We start from the raw sequence: 15,205 nt of genomic DNA, 5'->3' as shown, positions 1-15,205 counted from the left end.
ATAAAATAAAACAAAGATCAGCCTTGAAAAAAATACAAACCCAAAAAAAAACAAAAAACAGCCTTTAAAAAATAAAAATAAAAAACAACAAAAAAAACATTTTGTCAGATGTAACAAATCAAAATATAATTGAGGGAATCACAATAAACAATAAAGAAAGAAGTATGAGAGAAGTCTGTGTGAATATGAGCAGCAAAACTACTTCATTCTTCTCACATTATAAAGAAGAGAGTGCGCTGTATTAAACCATTTTTTACATTGCAGTGTGACGAAAGTGCTGTATCTATTGCGAACGCTAATTTTACCAGACCGAGCTGTTCCGTCTCGGAATTTCTTCTGAGCATGCGTGGCACTTTGTGCGTCGGAACTGGCCACACACGGTCGGAATTCACACAATCGGATTTTGTTGTCGGAAAATTTTACAGCCTGCTCTCAAACTTTGTGTGTCGGAAAATCCGATGGAAAATGTCCGATGGAGCCCACACACGGTCGGAATGTCCGACAACACGCTCCGATCGGACATTTTCCATCGGAAAATCCGACCGTGTGTACAGAGCATTAGTCTTACAAGATAGGATCATATCTGGGGCTGTGCTAAGGCTCTGGACCCAGAAAGGATCTGTGGCTAACTAACACAGTACACCAGGGTCTGGAAAGCACCATAATGTAAAGCCGATTGCCCAAAATTTACATTCAAGGCTAGCCCTGCATGTCTAGTCCAGCTGGGCCTAGGTATGACCTCCAAAGCTAGTGCTTAGGAGCTGCTGACCTGGATGGCTGCTATGTAAAGACAGGCTCAAGCAATGGTTTAGTAAGGAATCTTGTTTTCAGTCAAGAAAAAAGTAAACCAGTGAAAAGGCAAGAATGTTGATTGAAGTCACCAAGGAAAAATACCACAAATATCATAGCAAAGGGGCACTTTAAATGAGAATGTGCACTACAGAAATTAGTTTCGAATGCTCTCTCCAGGAATCTTTTTCTCTAAAAGATGGTACATAATAAAATTTGTATCAGAAATAAAACATTAACCAGAACACATTAAAACAAAAACCATTTAAAAGAACTGAGGTAATAGTAACATTCTTGTGTGCAAATACAGAGGTGCATTCATGTGAAACTGTCGCAGCTTTTGACCTTTCAGAAGACCGGATGATGCAAGTTCCTACCTGTAGAGTTATAATGTCCTGACGGGTAAAAGGTTCATCAGTTAGCAGATCTTTGTAGTTCTTCGGCTTAATGTTTAATTGTTCAACAGCCTGGGTGGGGAAATTGCACACGTTGTTTTAATGCAAAGACAGATGTATAAGTAGATCATATAGCATATTTTACAAGCATGGCTCACGTTGTGTACAACAGTACTCTGTGCAAGCTACAAAGCAAGCGCTTCATCATTAGGTGGTTGCACATTAACGCTAATGTTTTGATGCTACAATGTTTATACTTTCCTACCTCATTGCAGAAGACATTTCCGGTGTTGCCAATAGCCACAATGTGTGAGTTATTGGTGAATACAGAGAAGAGGACAGGGCAGTGATACTTGCCTAAAGAGGTAAAAAAAAAAAAAAATTTTTTTTATATGTAAAAGGAAAAAAAAAAAAAGAAAAAGTTAACTAGCAAAGAAATGGAAAGGTATCTCAACTATTGTTGATGGCAAGTGACAGTCAACCTCAGCTATTAAGTAGAACTGCACTTCAGTTTTTATATACAGTAAAACCTTGGTTTGAGAGTAACTTGGTTTGAGAGTGTTTAGCAAGACAAGCAAAATTTATAAATAAATTTTGACTTTGATAAACAAGCGATGTCTTGATATACAAGTAGCGTCATATCACAACCGAGTATAAAAGAGAAGAGAGGCGCCTCTAAGTGAAGCAATATGGTTACATTTAATGAAGGTAAAACATTTAGCAACTCACATGGTTGATGATTAAAAGAGGCACATCTAGGTATGCAGGCACCCGGGGTAAAACTGTCCACATAGACCGTCCTCCGCTATCGACGTCATCTCTTCCACGCTGTGCTCCACGAGCGATTCAAGCCACGCTTTCAGATCGCTCTACTGCAGGGTAGTCTTCCCAGTCACCATTGTAGACGGACAGTGGTGAGAGCCAGTGGTGCGGGGATGGTCTCTGTAGACAGCTTTACCAAGGGTGCCTGCATACTTAGATGTGCCTCTTTTAATCATCAACCATGTTGCTAAATGTTTTACTTTCATTAAATGTTACCATATTGCTACACTTAGAGGCACCTCTCTTTTCTTTTTTTGTAGCTCCTGCTAGATTTTGCTTCTAATCCCCTTGTGGGGGCTTCCATTTGTGGATGGACATCCACATTGCTATAATCTTTTTTATATGGACTATAAACTAAAAGACTTATGAATAAATGGTTGTGGAATAAATCATTTGAGTTTCCATTATTTCTTATGAGAAAATTTGCTTTGATATAAGAGTTCTTTGGATTACAAGAATTATGCTCACAGTCCAAGGTTTTACTGTACTTTATAATGCAGCTCTCGCAGGAAAAACACTTTAAGAGTATCAAAATTATGACAAAATAAGCCATTCATGCATTTCAGAAGGAAATTACAAACTTTGACAAGGGTCTCTATGATGAAAAATTTCTTAAAGGATAACTTCACCTTTTGTAACATGCTACACTTATAATCAGGGTTTAACATGTTACAGACGGACTGGCCCCCGCACCTCCCCAATCTCACAATTAGCAGGGGATCTTCTCCCCCTGCCACACCCTGCTAGCTGTGAGAATTAAAAGAAAAAAAACCTGGCTGAGCGGGGCTCTGGCCACATCACTCATTCACAGTGCCCTTTAAATGGAAAAACTACAAGGTCCAGCAGCCTTTGCGGCTGTCAGCTTGTAATTTTCAATGAACTACCACAGCGCTGTGGAGGGCTGTGGCAGTTCATTCTCTCTTCCTTTCAGATTGTATCTGCTTTCCCATACAAGATGTATGGGCGCACAGATACATTGGCAGATCTGCTGGAGACCTGCAAGGCACCAGCAATCTGCTTGTCATTGGTGCAATGCTTTATACTGTAGGTTCCAAAAAAATAATAAATGCACTTTTTTTTTTTTTTAATTGAACTTATCCTTTATACGAAATCTGTGGCAAGATATTAAACAGGCAGCAGAACCAGTGAGTTGAAAGAAAACACAATTTAACTTTAAAACCACACATTCAGTTCTGTTTGGAGCTTTGGGCAAATAATGTCCGATGGTTGCTTTTTACCTAATTGTAGGCCAAAGGTTGCAAAGGCCTAAGCACTGCATGTGGGATGGGTGCAGAGAGCAAGTATACACTCCAATATTAGCACAGGAGGGGTGTTGCGATAGTGCTGAGGTGTGTGTGTATGCAAACAAATGTCCAAGTAAAAAGACTTGCGTAAGGCCCCTTTCACACTGGGGCGGTAGGGGGCGTCGGCGGTAAAACAGCGCTATTTTTAGCGCTGTTTTACCGCGGTATTCGGCCGCTAGCGGTGCGGTTTTAACCTCCCGCTGGCGGCCTGAAAAAGGGTTAAAACCACTTGTATAGCGCGGCTATAGCCGCGGTATTGCCGCGCTGTCCCATTGATTTCAATGGGCAGGAGCGGTTTAGGAGCGGTGAATACACCGCTCCTTCACCGCTCCAAAGATGCGGCTGACAGGAGATTTTTTTCTTCTCCTGCCAGCGCACCGCTTCAGTGTGAAAGCCCTCGGGCTTTCACACTGAACAAACAGCGGAGGCTGTTTTGGGGCGGTTTGCAGGCGGTATTTTTAGCGCAATAACGCCTGCAAACCGCCCCAATGTGAAAGGGGCCTTATGGACTTCTGCAAAAAGAATGTAAAGTGGTTGTAAACGCTGAAGGTTTTTTACCTTTATGCATGAAGGCGAAGAAACCTTCAGTGTGCAGCAGCCCCCCAATACTTACTTTAACCCGATCACGATCCAACGATGAGCACAAGACCCGAGGCTCTCCCGGGTCTCTCCCTCCTGATTGGCTGAGATGCAGCAGCAGGAGCCATTTGCTCCCACTGCTGTCAATCACAGCCAGTGAGGCAGAAGCGGGGCTGAGTCGCGCTCTGTGTCTTATGGATCCAGAGAGGCGACTCGGAAGCGAGCACGCACGAGTGCCACCAGAGCAAGCAGCTTGCTTTGGGGGCAATCTGCAATTGGAAGGGGCAGAGAGCCAGCAGGGGAACCGAGAAGAGGAGGATCGGGCCTGTCTTTAGTTATACTTTAACCACTAACTTACCATCCTGGTTCTTGGCAATGTTCAACTTAATAAGAGATTTAGCCTCCAGTTTCTGTGTAAAAAAAGAGATAAGTATTACATTGTAAAGAACTTTCTGAAACATACATTAATACACTACCTTGGAGATGATTACTATTAATTGGACAAACAATTTGAAATAATATCCACTGGATTTGTATCATGGATAAAATTACTAATGGGGTGGATGCGAAGAATGCTGCCTAGAGATACTAAGGATATGGTATTAAAGACTCCAAATGTGACTATCAAGATGATGATAAACTTCATTTATCTTTTGTTTTTCTAACATTGTTTGCATATTTTTAGGACTCTTGTGGCAAGACACAGGTTAACAAGATCTAGGGTGGAGTGTCTATGACCTACTTTCTATAAGGAGATGGCACATCCAGTGTGAGGGGTTGGTGACACGCTATCCTCTGCAGGGTTTGTGTGCGCATATATACAGTATATGCGAGACTCAACCTTCTTTTAAAAGATACCTAAACAGCAGCAGAATATAGATATTAAATGAACCCTGCAGTCAGAATTAATAAAGGGACAAGTGCCCTGGAGGAAATACTTCATGCTTGAAATGTGATCCTGTGTTGCAATGGCTCTTTCTTTATATTGGGATCAGTTTGACATGGCCTCAACACACCTGGAAAATCTGGTCATTCAGGAATAGCTCACCTAGCTATTAATGAGGTTCACACAAACACTGCTTAAATGCCTGTGGGGGATAAATGTGGCGTTTACTGCGCCCAATGAGAGAGGCTGAAATGTGCAAGACACGCTTATGCACGCCAATAGCATGACAGATATTCAAAGTATGCAGACAGTCTGGGTAGAGGGCGTACAACCCAATACCTAAGAAGTGGGTCAGAATAGATTATGTGAAATACAGCATGTGGTTATAAATATAGGCCTGTATTTATAGAGTGCTATTTAAAACCCACACATTGTAATGCACTTTACAGAAACACTAACATTGAGGCTGTATTCACACCTGAGCGTTTTTAGCTCATAAAATGCTTGTGAAACGCCTTCAAAAAAAGCCTGAAAAACGCCCAACAAGCAAAATCCCATTCATTTCAATGGCACTTGTTCACACCTGAGCGTTTTGTCACCTGAAGCAAAATGCCTGAAAAACGCCTTAAGCATAAAAAAGAACATGAGCTTCTTTGGGGCAGATTACAGGCGTTTTTCTGCTTTTTATATTGGTGACCTGTACAAAATTGCAGGAAAAACGCGTGACTTTGAAACAGCCTTAGAGAATAAATAGCTCAAGTTTAAACCTATTATTTATGAAGCGCAAATAGGAATCCCATAAAACACAGCCTAATAGTCAAATACAGCAAGACCCCTTTCACACTGAGCTGCCCCGGGCATCAGCGGTAAAACAGCGCTATTTGTAGCGCCCCTTTACCAGCGCTATTCAGCTGCTAGCGGGGTGGTTTTGCTCATATGCACCTGTGACACGGAGTCGCATCTCCACAGCGGCTTTAAAATTCAACGCCTGTGTAAACACAAAAAACCTTACGGGGGCCAGTTCTGATGTTTTCATTAGAAAAACTGGTGAAAGTTGGACAGAGTTTTCATTGCATTCCTGTAACGGTAAAATGTGTTCAGCTCTACACAGCTTTAAAAAAGGCTTGAAAACATGACGTGATAATACTTGTATTGCCACTCCAAGCAAAAAACTGAGTATATATAGTCCCGCTGGTACTCAGGAATGGGGTGCTGGCAAAAAAAATACTTAAAAATGGCCGCTCAATCCTATCCAGTCTATGTGGTTAAGTTGGCCTCTGCCTTGCACCACTCCACACACTATGTCCTCTGACATGTTTTGCCCCACCCACCAGGGCTTAGTCATATAGGTCAAAACACGTCAGAGGACATGGCGTGTGGAGTGGTGCAAAGCTGAGGCCAACTTATACATGTTACCACGTAAACTGGAAAAGGAAGAGCGGCAATGTTTTAAAATAAACTTGAAAACATGGATATATGCTAAAATTCCCATAATTTTCTTGACAAACTATACACAGCATAAATCAAAACAGTGCTGCGCTAATTACAAGATATGTGAATGCATAAATAAATATAATTTAATATGAATAAATCATCTACAGTGTATATAAAAGTAAAAAAAATAAAAAAAAATAAATAATAATTAAAAAAAAAAAAGTATGGTAAAGTCCACACTACATAAGTCAATGTCCTTAAATAAATCCAAATCTTGCCGTGAATATCAAACTTGTGCCGAAATAAAAACCAAGGATACTCCTCCAGGTATGGAACATCAAATATGTGCTCCTTCACCAGTGCCACACAAAAGGCTTACCGCAAGCATATGAAAAAAAAAAAAAGTCAACAGTGCAGTCCATCACAATCCATACGTCAGCATGCTGTCATCCTACGCACAGCACAACTACTAGTGTGAACCAGCCCCTAAAAGAGGCCTGTAGGGTCAAACATGAGGCTGCCATTGATGAATAACAAAACAAAAGTATGACAGCCCTGAAATCCCCATTTTTCATCAGCAAATCAACTTTGAACCGCAAAGCTAAGTAAATAATTTGGCGTTTATTTGTGTATATATATAAAACCCAGCTTTAAGTTGACTTGAAACCTAGATATATGAGCAAGATATTACAAAAAATACTAAATTTGCTTAGCTCAGCGCACTGTTCATTATCTGAAAAGCAGTGCTATGCTGCAATATTTTTTGAAAATCATTATCTGGTAATCATCAATATAAGGGTCTATATTGATGGCATCAGTTTAAGATACTTCCAAGATCATACAGAATTCATTTAAGTGTGCATTTGAACTGCTGTTCACCTGCTTTAAGAAGGTTTTGTATTTTCATAGTAATATATGGGAATGCAAAACCAGTTTGAAGTGAACAAAAGCTTGTTAACACAGACTCTTAAAGGTACAGTAAGAGGATAGGGAAAGAAAGTCCCAGCATTATAAAAAAAAATTACTTTACCCATATTAAAATATATGATTTTTAAGTGAAATTAACTTTGCCCATTTCTTAAAGAAAAACCTAACCCAAATGCTTAAATTAGCACATAGATTACACAGTGCTTTCGTACGTGTCATGCGTTTTATTTATTAGGGTCAAGACTGGAAATAATGAAAATACTTTTATTAGGTAGGCAACCTATTCAACCAGCAGGTGGCGCACTGGTGTCCTTTTCTCCTTCAAGCTTTGTCACTCTCAGCTCTGCTGAAAAAAAGTCTGTTTGTTCAGAATAATCACAGCAATGACTCATCTATGAGTCAGCTTAGTTGGATGTTTAATCAATTAAGCAAGACAAAGGCAAGGCATAGTCTATTTTAAGCAGATTTAATTTTGGTGGAATTTTTTAAAATTCTTTACTCCAGATAGTTTGGCACATAAGTGCTGTTTTTTTGTTTAAAACTGAAGTCCAGTGAAAGAAGCCTGCACCATCCCTACCCCTCTACAAAAATCGTCCCAATAATTAAAAAGAAATAAGGCAAATGCACTCAAAATCCTTATATAAATCTATGGTCATGTGATGTTCTGGGTCTTGAGTCTTCTTGTTTCTTTACTGCAGAGTGAAAGAGGTTTTTTTTTAGGTGCCCATATCACTGCCTGGTGACAGACACCTTCCATTGGATTCATCGGCAGAGTACTCATAGGGTCCTGAAGACTCCAGTGACGGCGTAGAAATATCTGCTATAAGTAATTGGTAGATCACTGGTCTTCACTCCTGGAAGAGGGATTGTGGAGGGTTGCAGATTGCGGTTGGTTAAAAAGTGCTTAGGAAAGTTTTTTTCAAATGTGAATGAATGGGTGAGTGTCACTTCCTATTTTGTCGTGATGAGATATTATATTATATATATATTTTATTTTTTTTTATATTTTTTCTTTTTCTCTTGGTTAGTTTTGGTCCTTTATTTTAGCAGTGCTGTATTAAATAAAAAGGACAAATGAAAGTCTTTTTTACTTACCTTTGGTCTGCTCAAAATACCATTGAAAGGGTTTTGTTACATCATCTGTTAGAAACACTTGAATATCGCACATATTGTACATAACCAACCCTCTAGGTTCAATAACCTACTCCTATCAATCTAAAGACCTCCGGATGCACCCCCTTCCCTCATAATGGACTCTTCCCCTTCTTCTCCCCTTCTTTCTTTCTCTTCTATGTTTCCTTTATTTTTTCATCTCTACTCATTCGCTTCTTTTAATTGTACTCATCTTTGTGACTCCTGAAACCAAGGAGTCAGGTTTAATAATGATGGTTACAGTGATATAGAAGAAATAACATAATTAGAATGGACTATTCTATTCATTTTTCTCACTAATTTTCTTATTGTAACGGTGAATATTGTTCCACATTTACATAGCATCCCTGTGTTGTGATCCTCTTTATCTCATGTTTGATGTAACCTTCAATCAGTTGCACTTATTTGTTGTATTCACTTTTCTATCAATAAATCTTTGTAAAAGAATATCGCACATATTCTATATCTTCCTTACTGCAACTGTCATTTATCTTAACTCTTTCCCGCCGAGCGTACTCATATATGCGGCCTTGGCTTTCGGGGATTATATCAGGATGATGCACGCAGCTGCAGGCATTATACCGGTACCGTTTTTTTAGAGCAGGCAGTCGGCTTTCCAGGGATAACAACCGATGCGGCTAAAAGCCGCTCGGTTGTTATCCCGGAGGAGCAGGAGGGGACATCCCCCCCTTCCGCCTCCTTCTGCCGCTCTTACCGGGTCTCCCATCCCACAGGGAGACCTAATCCTCGATCCGCCACTTCCGGCGGCTAAAGAAAGCATAAAGCCGGAAACGGCTTTGTTCCAGTCTTCTCTCTGTAAACTCAGAAGTGACATCACAACGTCACTCTCGGTTTACGCGGCGGCCAATAGCGCCGTTTTTTTTAAAATATACAGTATTCAGAATCGCCGTTTTCAGCGATCTGAATACACTGAAGTGCAAAGGAGGGATTGGGGGTCCCCCCGATCCCTCCATAAAGAGTACCTGTTACCACCTATTACTGTCACAAGGGATGTTTACATTCCTTGTGACAGCAATAAAGTGATCAAAATAAAAAAAAAAAAACAAAAAAAAACCACAATGTAAAAAAATAAAAATTAATGAAATAAAACCAAAAATGTTTTAAAGCGCCCCCCCTTACCGCGAGCTCGCGCAGCAAAGAACACACATACGGAAGTCGCGCCCACATATGTAAACGCTGTTCAAATCACACATATGAGGTATCGCCGCGATCGTCAGAGCGAGAGCAATAATTCTAGCACTACACCTCCTCTGTAACTCTAACCTGGTAACCGTTATTTTTTTTTTAAAACGTCGCCAGTAGTTTCCGTAGTTTGTCGCCATTCCAAGAGAGTGTGCAATTTTAAAGTGTGAAATGTTTGGTATCTATTTACTCAGCATAACATCATCTTTCACATTATACAAATTGGGCTAACTTTATTATTTTGTTTTTTTTTAATTCATGAAAGTGTCTTTTTTCCCAAAAAGTTGCGCTTAAAAGACCGCTGCACAAATACCGTGTGACATAAAATATTGCAACAATCGCTATTTTATTTTCTAGATTCTCTGCTAAAAGAAAATATATACATAATGTTTGGGGGTTCCAAGTAATTTTCTATCAAAAAATACAGATTTTAACTTGTAAACACCAAATGTCAGAAAAAGGCTTAGTCATGAAAGGGTTAATGTATCCCAGAGCTAACTTCTTAAATTATGCTATGCATTCTGAATGATGGTTATGGTCCAATGGTTCTGCAAGTTTTTCTTATTTTGCATTCTGTCAATAAAAACCTTTGTAAAAGAGAGGTGCAAAAATACCTGTTGATTTTGCCAGGTATCTTGTCAACTAATAATTTTGTGTTAACTGCTGCGGTAAAGGGAGGGATTAAGCTGAATTTGCACAGGCGGCTAGTGCTGGTGCAAATGACAGTGCAGGAATCTTCTGACTCCTGCAGCTGTTTCTTCCATCCATGAGCAGCTAGCCGTGGTCGCCAAGCCCTGTACACTTCAGTTACAGGTCAGTGGCAGCCACAGCTATCTCTGGTTGTCCCCCCAGCCAGCGGTTACCTGCAGTGATAACTGCTGGTAGCAAACAAAGTGAGAAGAAGTCTGTCTTCTGTGTAAGGCTAGCCATACACGTTAAGGTTTCTCATGTTCAGCCCCATGTTGTTTGAGAAGTTTTGTCTTTATACTTAAATATAAGATAAAATAATGAAAAGTGCTCACAGCAAAACCTTCATAGTACATATATACACATTTTTAGAGTGCCACAATCTCTAGAACATTGATATTGTGAAACCTGCACTGCAACATGCTTATGAACAGCATCATAGCAGCTAAAGTATAATTAATGAACTATTATCACAATCACTGCCTATAACTTTCTTCAGCCCTAGCACATTCAGGCATCTGCTATAAACACAATCAACGCTGTTGGATTGTCATGTGATGAGTCACTTTTCCATCACTATTATTAACTGTAAATGCGTTAAACACAGATTGTGGGAAATGATGCTTCAGTAATACACAAATAAGACTGTTAAAAGCAATGTGTGTCTCTGGTAAATAAAATAACTCCACCTAGTGTTAAAACAGTGAACTGCAAATAAAGTCTAACCACCAGGCAATATACCCCTGTTGTAAGATTCAACCAGAAAAGCGGAACGCATTTCAGTGACAGATTATGCTACCATTATGATCCCAGCATTAACGTAGTGCAACATAAATATCTACACACAATTGGTCTTGATGCACAAACTATATTGAGTATCTGCTCACCAGGCTGGCAGGGAAAACGTGCCCCCCCCCCCCCAAAAAAAAAAAAAGTGTGAGAAAAGAACTGTTGGCAACCATGTTGTTTAAGGCTAAGGTCTGCATTGCAAAAAAAAAAAAATCTGTGCTTTAATTACAGGCCATGAAAACTGAGGCTTGGCCAGTTACATAAGCATTCTATATTTTAAAAATTTGAAAGCTTTGATTGCCAAGTTCAAATAAGAAGAGCAATATACAGTGGGGATGGGAAGTATTCAGACCCCCTTACATTTTTCACTCTTTGTTAACCTTCTCCAGAGTGCTCAGGACCTCAGATTAGGCCGAAGGTTTACCTTCCAACAAGACAATGACCCTAAGCACACAGCTAAAATAATGAAGGAGTGGCTTCACATCAACTCCGTGACTGTTCTTAAATGGCCCAGCCAGAGCCCTGACTTAAACCCAATTGAGCATCTCTGGAGAGACCTAAAAATGGCTGTCCACCAACTTTTACCATCCAACCTGACAGAACTGGAGAGGATCTGCAAGGAGGAATGGCAGAGGATCCCCAAATCCAGGTGTGAAAAACTTGTTGCATCTTTCCCAAAAAGACTAAAGGCTGTATTAGATCAAAAAGGTGCTTCTACTAAACACTGAGCAAAGAGTCTGAATACTTAGGACCATGTGATATTTCAGTTTTTCTTTTTTAATAAATCTGCAACAATTCTGTGTTTTCCTGTCAATATGGGGTGCTGTGTGTACATTAATGAGGAAAAAAAATTAACTTAAATGATTTTAGCAAATGGCTGCAATATAACAAAGAGTAAAAATTTAAGGGGGTCTGAAAACGTTCCGTCCCCACTGTAAATCAATTTAAAATATTGAGCTTTTTATCATTTTGATAAATCAGCGATATACTGAAACAGTTCCTATTAAAAGTTTTATTATTTATTTGGGTTTTCCCAGTATGAAGAATAATTGCAGGATTAGAAAATGTAATTACAACAGAATATAGTCTCATGGAGCTGCTTCACAGAGTTCATATCCACACAGACAGAGATAATGTGTATGGCCACAATTGCCTACAGTTTGGTATACTAATACATTTTTAGTGGGGTTTAAAAATACACACTCCAGCTATACAAGCACAAATATTCACTATTTGCCAATAAAAAAAAGTCCTGCAAATTTATTTTAGCTGCCTGTGGTTCCATTGGGGAAAAGTTTTATCACTTTCAAACTTAGGGGGAAGCTCCAGCGTTGTCACTACAGGAAGAGTTTGGTAAACCAGATTATTATCCTTTATCACACGTAAACATTTAGGCAAGACTTACATTTTAAAATAAAAAAAAACAAAAAACTCCCATATATTGTACATTTTCATCTGTTAATACCTCAGTTACCTGCACTGAAACCGACTACGTTTTTACTGTGGAAAAATATTTAGAGAGAGAAGGAACAAAATGAACAACATCCAACATGTAGACAGAAAAACACACCTCTCCTGTGATAGGGTTAGTTCCATATCTCTTTATCCATGGAACAATACTCCTGCAGGAAAACAAACAGAAGATCAAATCAAAATCCCTTATGATTATGATCAATAATCAGAATTCACATTACACTTTAAATTAAAAAAAAAAAATGCAACAGACAGTTGTAATCCTGGTTTTCTGGAAACTACTGGTTTTGGTGTTGAGATCTGGGAGCCTGTAGTGTTTGGCATGGGACCGCATTTTTGATGTCCAAAAAGGCAAGTCTATATTTAGGGGTTAAGGTTAATGTTGGAGGATAGGCTGGGGTTTTGGTTAAGCTAAAGGAAACCTTAGACTAGATTTTAAAGTATTACTAAACTGACAACAGTAAAATCAGTGTGTATATGCAGTAAAGCAGGCTTGCCTTACCTTCTTTTACCAATCCATCTGCCGATAAAACAGATTCTTGGGGGGCACTCTGCACATGCCTAATTTTATCGGCATTTTTTAAAAAGTTTATTTTTTTGGGAGGGTGCATGTGATCAGCACTGGGCTAATCAGCACTGTGCAGACAGAGGGTCATGGGTCAAGCAGCCTCATAGGACAGTCAGAGGAGAATGAAAACTCCTCCTACAAGCTTTAACCAGACACTGATAGAAGTCACATAACTGCTATATACTCCTGATGAGAAAAGGTAATTAGCAGTTTATATTTACTAAAATAATTGCACATTCCATGTTCTGTGTACTGTGGGAGAACAGATATACTGAATGCAGGGTCCTGGGTTTAGTAACGCATTAAACATGTAAACATTCTTCCTACGAGAAGTCCTCTCAAGATGCCTGAAATTACTAGCTCTCTTTTACCTTTTCCCATGCTCCCCTACAGAACTTTAAATCTCCTAACCTGTCCACCTTTAGACAAATTCTGAAAACCCATTTATTTAGGGAAGCCTACCCCACCTCCACCCCAATCAGATCACCCCCCACAGCTATTACTTTTTTTTAACATCTCCCCCTTCCTTTAGATGGTAAGCTCCCCGAGCAGGGCACTCTTAATCCTTCTCCATCCATCTTCCCATCAACTCTGACCAGCTTCCCCGTCCCTGCTAAAAAAAAAAAAAGCATGCCCACAACATGATGCTGCCACCACCAGGTCTCACTGTGTTGATGGTGTGTTCAGGGTGATGTGCAGTGTTAGTTTTCCGACACACATAGCATTTTGCTTTTAAGCCAAAAAGTAAAATTTTGGTCTCACCTGACCAGAGCATCTTCTTCCACATGTTTGCTGTCCCCCACATGGCTTCTCAAAAACTGCAAACAGGACTGCTTATAGCATTCTTTCAACAACGGCTTTCTTCTTGTCACTCTTAAAGACCAGATTGGTGGAGTGCACGACTAATAGTTGTCCTGTGGACGGATTCTCCCACCTGAGCTGTGGATCTCTGCAGCTCCTCCAGAGTTACCATGGGCCTCTGGGCTGCTTCTCTGATTAATGTTCTCCTTGGCCAGCCTGTCAGTTTAGGTGGACGGCCATGTCTTGGAAGGTTTGCAGTTGTGCCATACTCTTTCCATTTTCAGATGATGGGTTGAACAGTGCTCTGTGAGATGTCCAAAGCTTGGGACATTTTTTTATAACCTAACCCCGCATTCAACTTTTCCGCAACTTTATCTCTGACCTGTCTGGTGTGTTCCTTGGCCTTTATGATGCTGTTAGTTCACTAAGGTTCTCTAACAAACCTCTGAGGGCTTTACAGAATAGCTGTAATTATACTGAGATTAAATTACACAGGAGATGGACTCTATTTACTAATTAGGTGACTTCTGAAGACAATTGGTTCCACTGGATTTTAGTTAGGTGTATTAGAGTAAAAGGGGATGAATACAAATGCATGCCACACTTTTCAGATATTTATTTGTAAAAAATTTTGAAAACCATTTATCATTTTCCTTCCACTTCACAATTATGTGCCACTTTGTGTCGGTTTATCACATAAAATCCCAAAAAATACATTTACATTTTCGGTGGTTACGTGACAAAACATGAAAAATGTCAAGGGGGTATGAATACTTTTTCAAGGCACCGTATATAATAATAATAACGAGGCGTCCAGTTACCTGTCTCATGAACACAGCAACAAGTGGCAGGAAAGAGATTATGTCATTGGTCCCAACTTTATCTAAAAACATACACACTAAAGAAAGTTGGCTGGCAGTCACTCTAACTTACCAGCCACTTTAAACTTCAAGCAAAATAGTACTTCTGTGATTTTAACCACAAATATGTGTATTAATGTACATGATTTCTCCCTAGAACACAATTATGATGCTTAGGACACTCTAGAAGCCTAAAAAGAAGCTCAGAGCTTCAGTACTGCTGAAAATCCCCTCAATATTAAGCCTTTTATCACAGATGAAAGGTTTACTATGCAATATCTGATGTATACATACACACCTTTCATTTTCAAAACACTGGTGGAAATATAGCTAGTGCCAAGACTCTAGGTAACATTTTTTTTGGCAAAATAGACAGTCTATTATTGTACCCATTCAACAACAATTTTAGTGTGTTCATGTAAAGATAACTGGGTACAGACAACTAAGCTCATCAATTACAAAATGCACTTACAGAAGATCAAAAACTATTCCATCTGGTGTGCAGACTGGATATTCAAAGGGCTGCAGGGACAAGC

General features: G+C 39.6%; 1 protein-coding gene across 1 annotated transcript in view; it reads right to left on the bottom strand.

The window, feature by feature from the left end:
• PPIL2 (peptidylprolyl isomerase like 2) overlaps positions 1–15,205 on the bottom strand; it is a 100,692-nt gene that overhangs the window by 64,689 nt on the left and 20,798 nt on the right. The window contains exons 4-8 of the mRNA XM_073628996.1: positions 15,142–15,204; positions 12,538–12,589; positions 4,248–4,299; positions 1,450–1,541; positions 1,167–1,256 (exon numbers count right to left, since the gene is read on the bottom strand). Of these exons, the coding sequence (XP_073485097.1) occupies positions 1,167–1,256; positions 1,450–1,541; positions 4,248–4,299; positions 12,538–12,589; positions 15,142–15,204 (349 nt within the window). The remainder of the gene's footprint in view (positions 1–1,166; positions 1,257–1,449; positions 1,542–4,247; positions 4,300–12,537; positions 12,590–15,141; position 15,205) is intronic.

This window comes from Aquarana catesbeiana, linkage group LG01, assembly GCF_042186555.1.
Source record: "Aquarana catesbeiana isolate 2022-GZ linkage group LG01, ASM4218655v1, whole genome shotgun sequence".
Taxonomy (NCBI): domain Eukaryota; kingdom Metazoa; phylum Chordata; class Amphibia; order Anura; family Ranidae; genus Aquarana; species Aquarana catesbeiana.
Note: the sequence above shows the minus strand (reverse complement) of the source record. Positions and strands in the feature narration are given on the sequence as shown.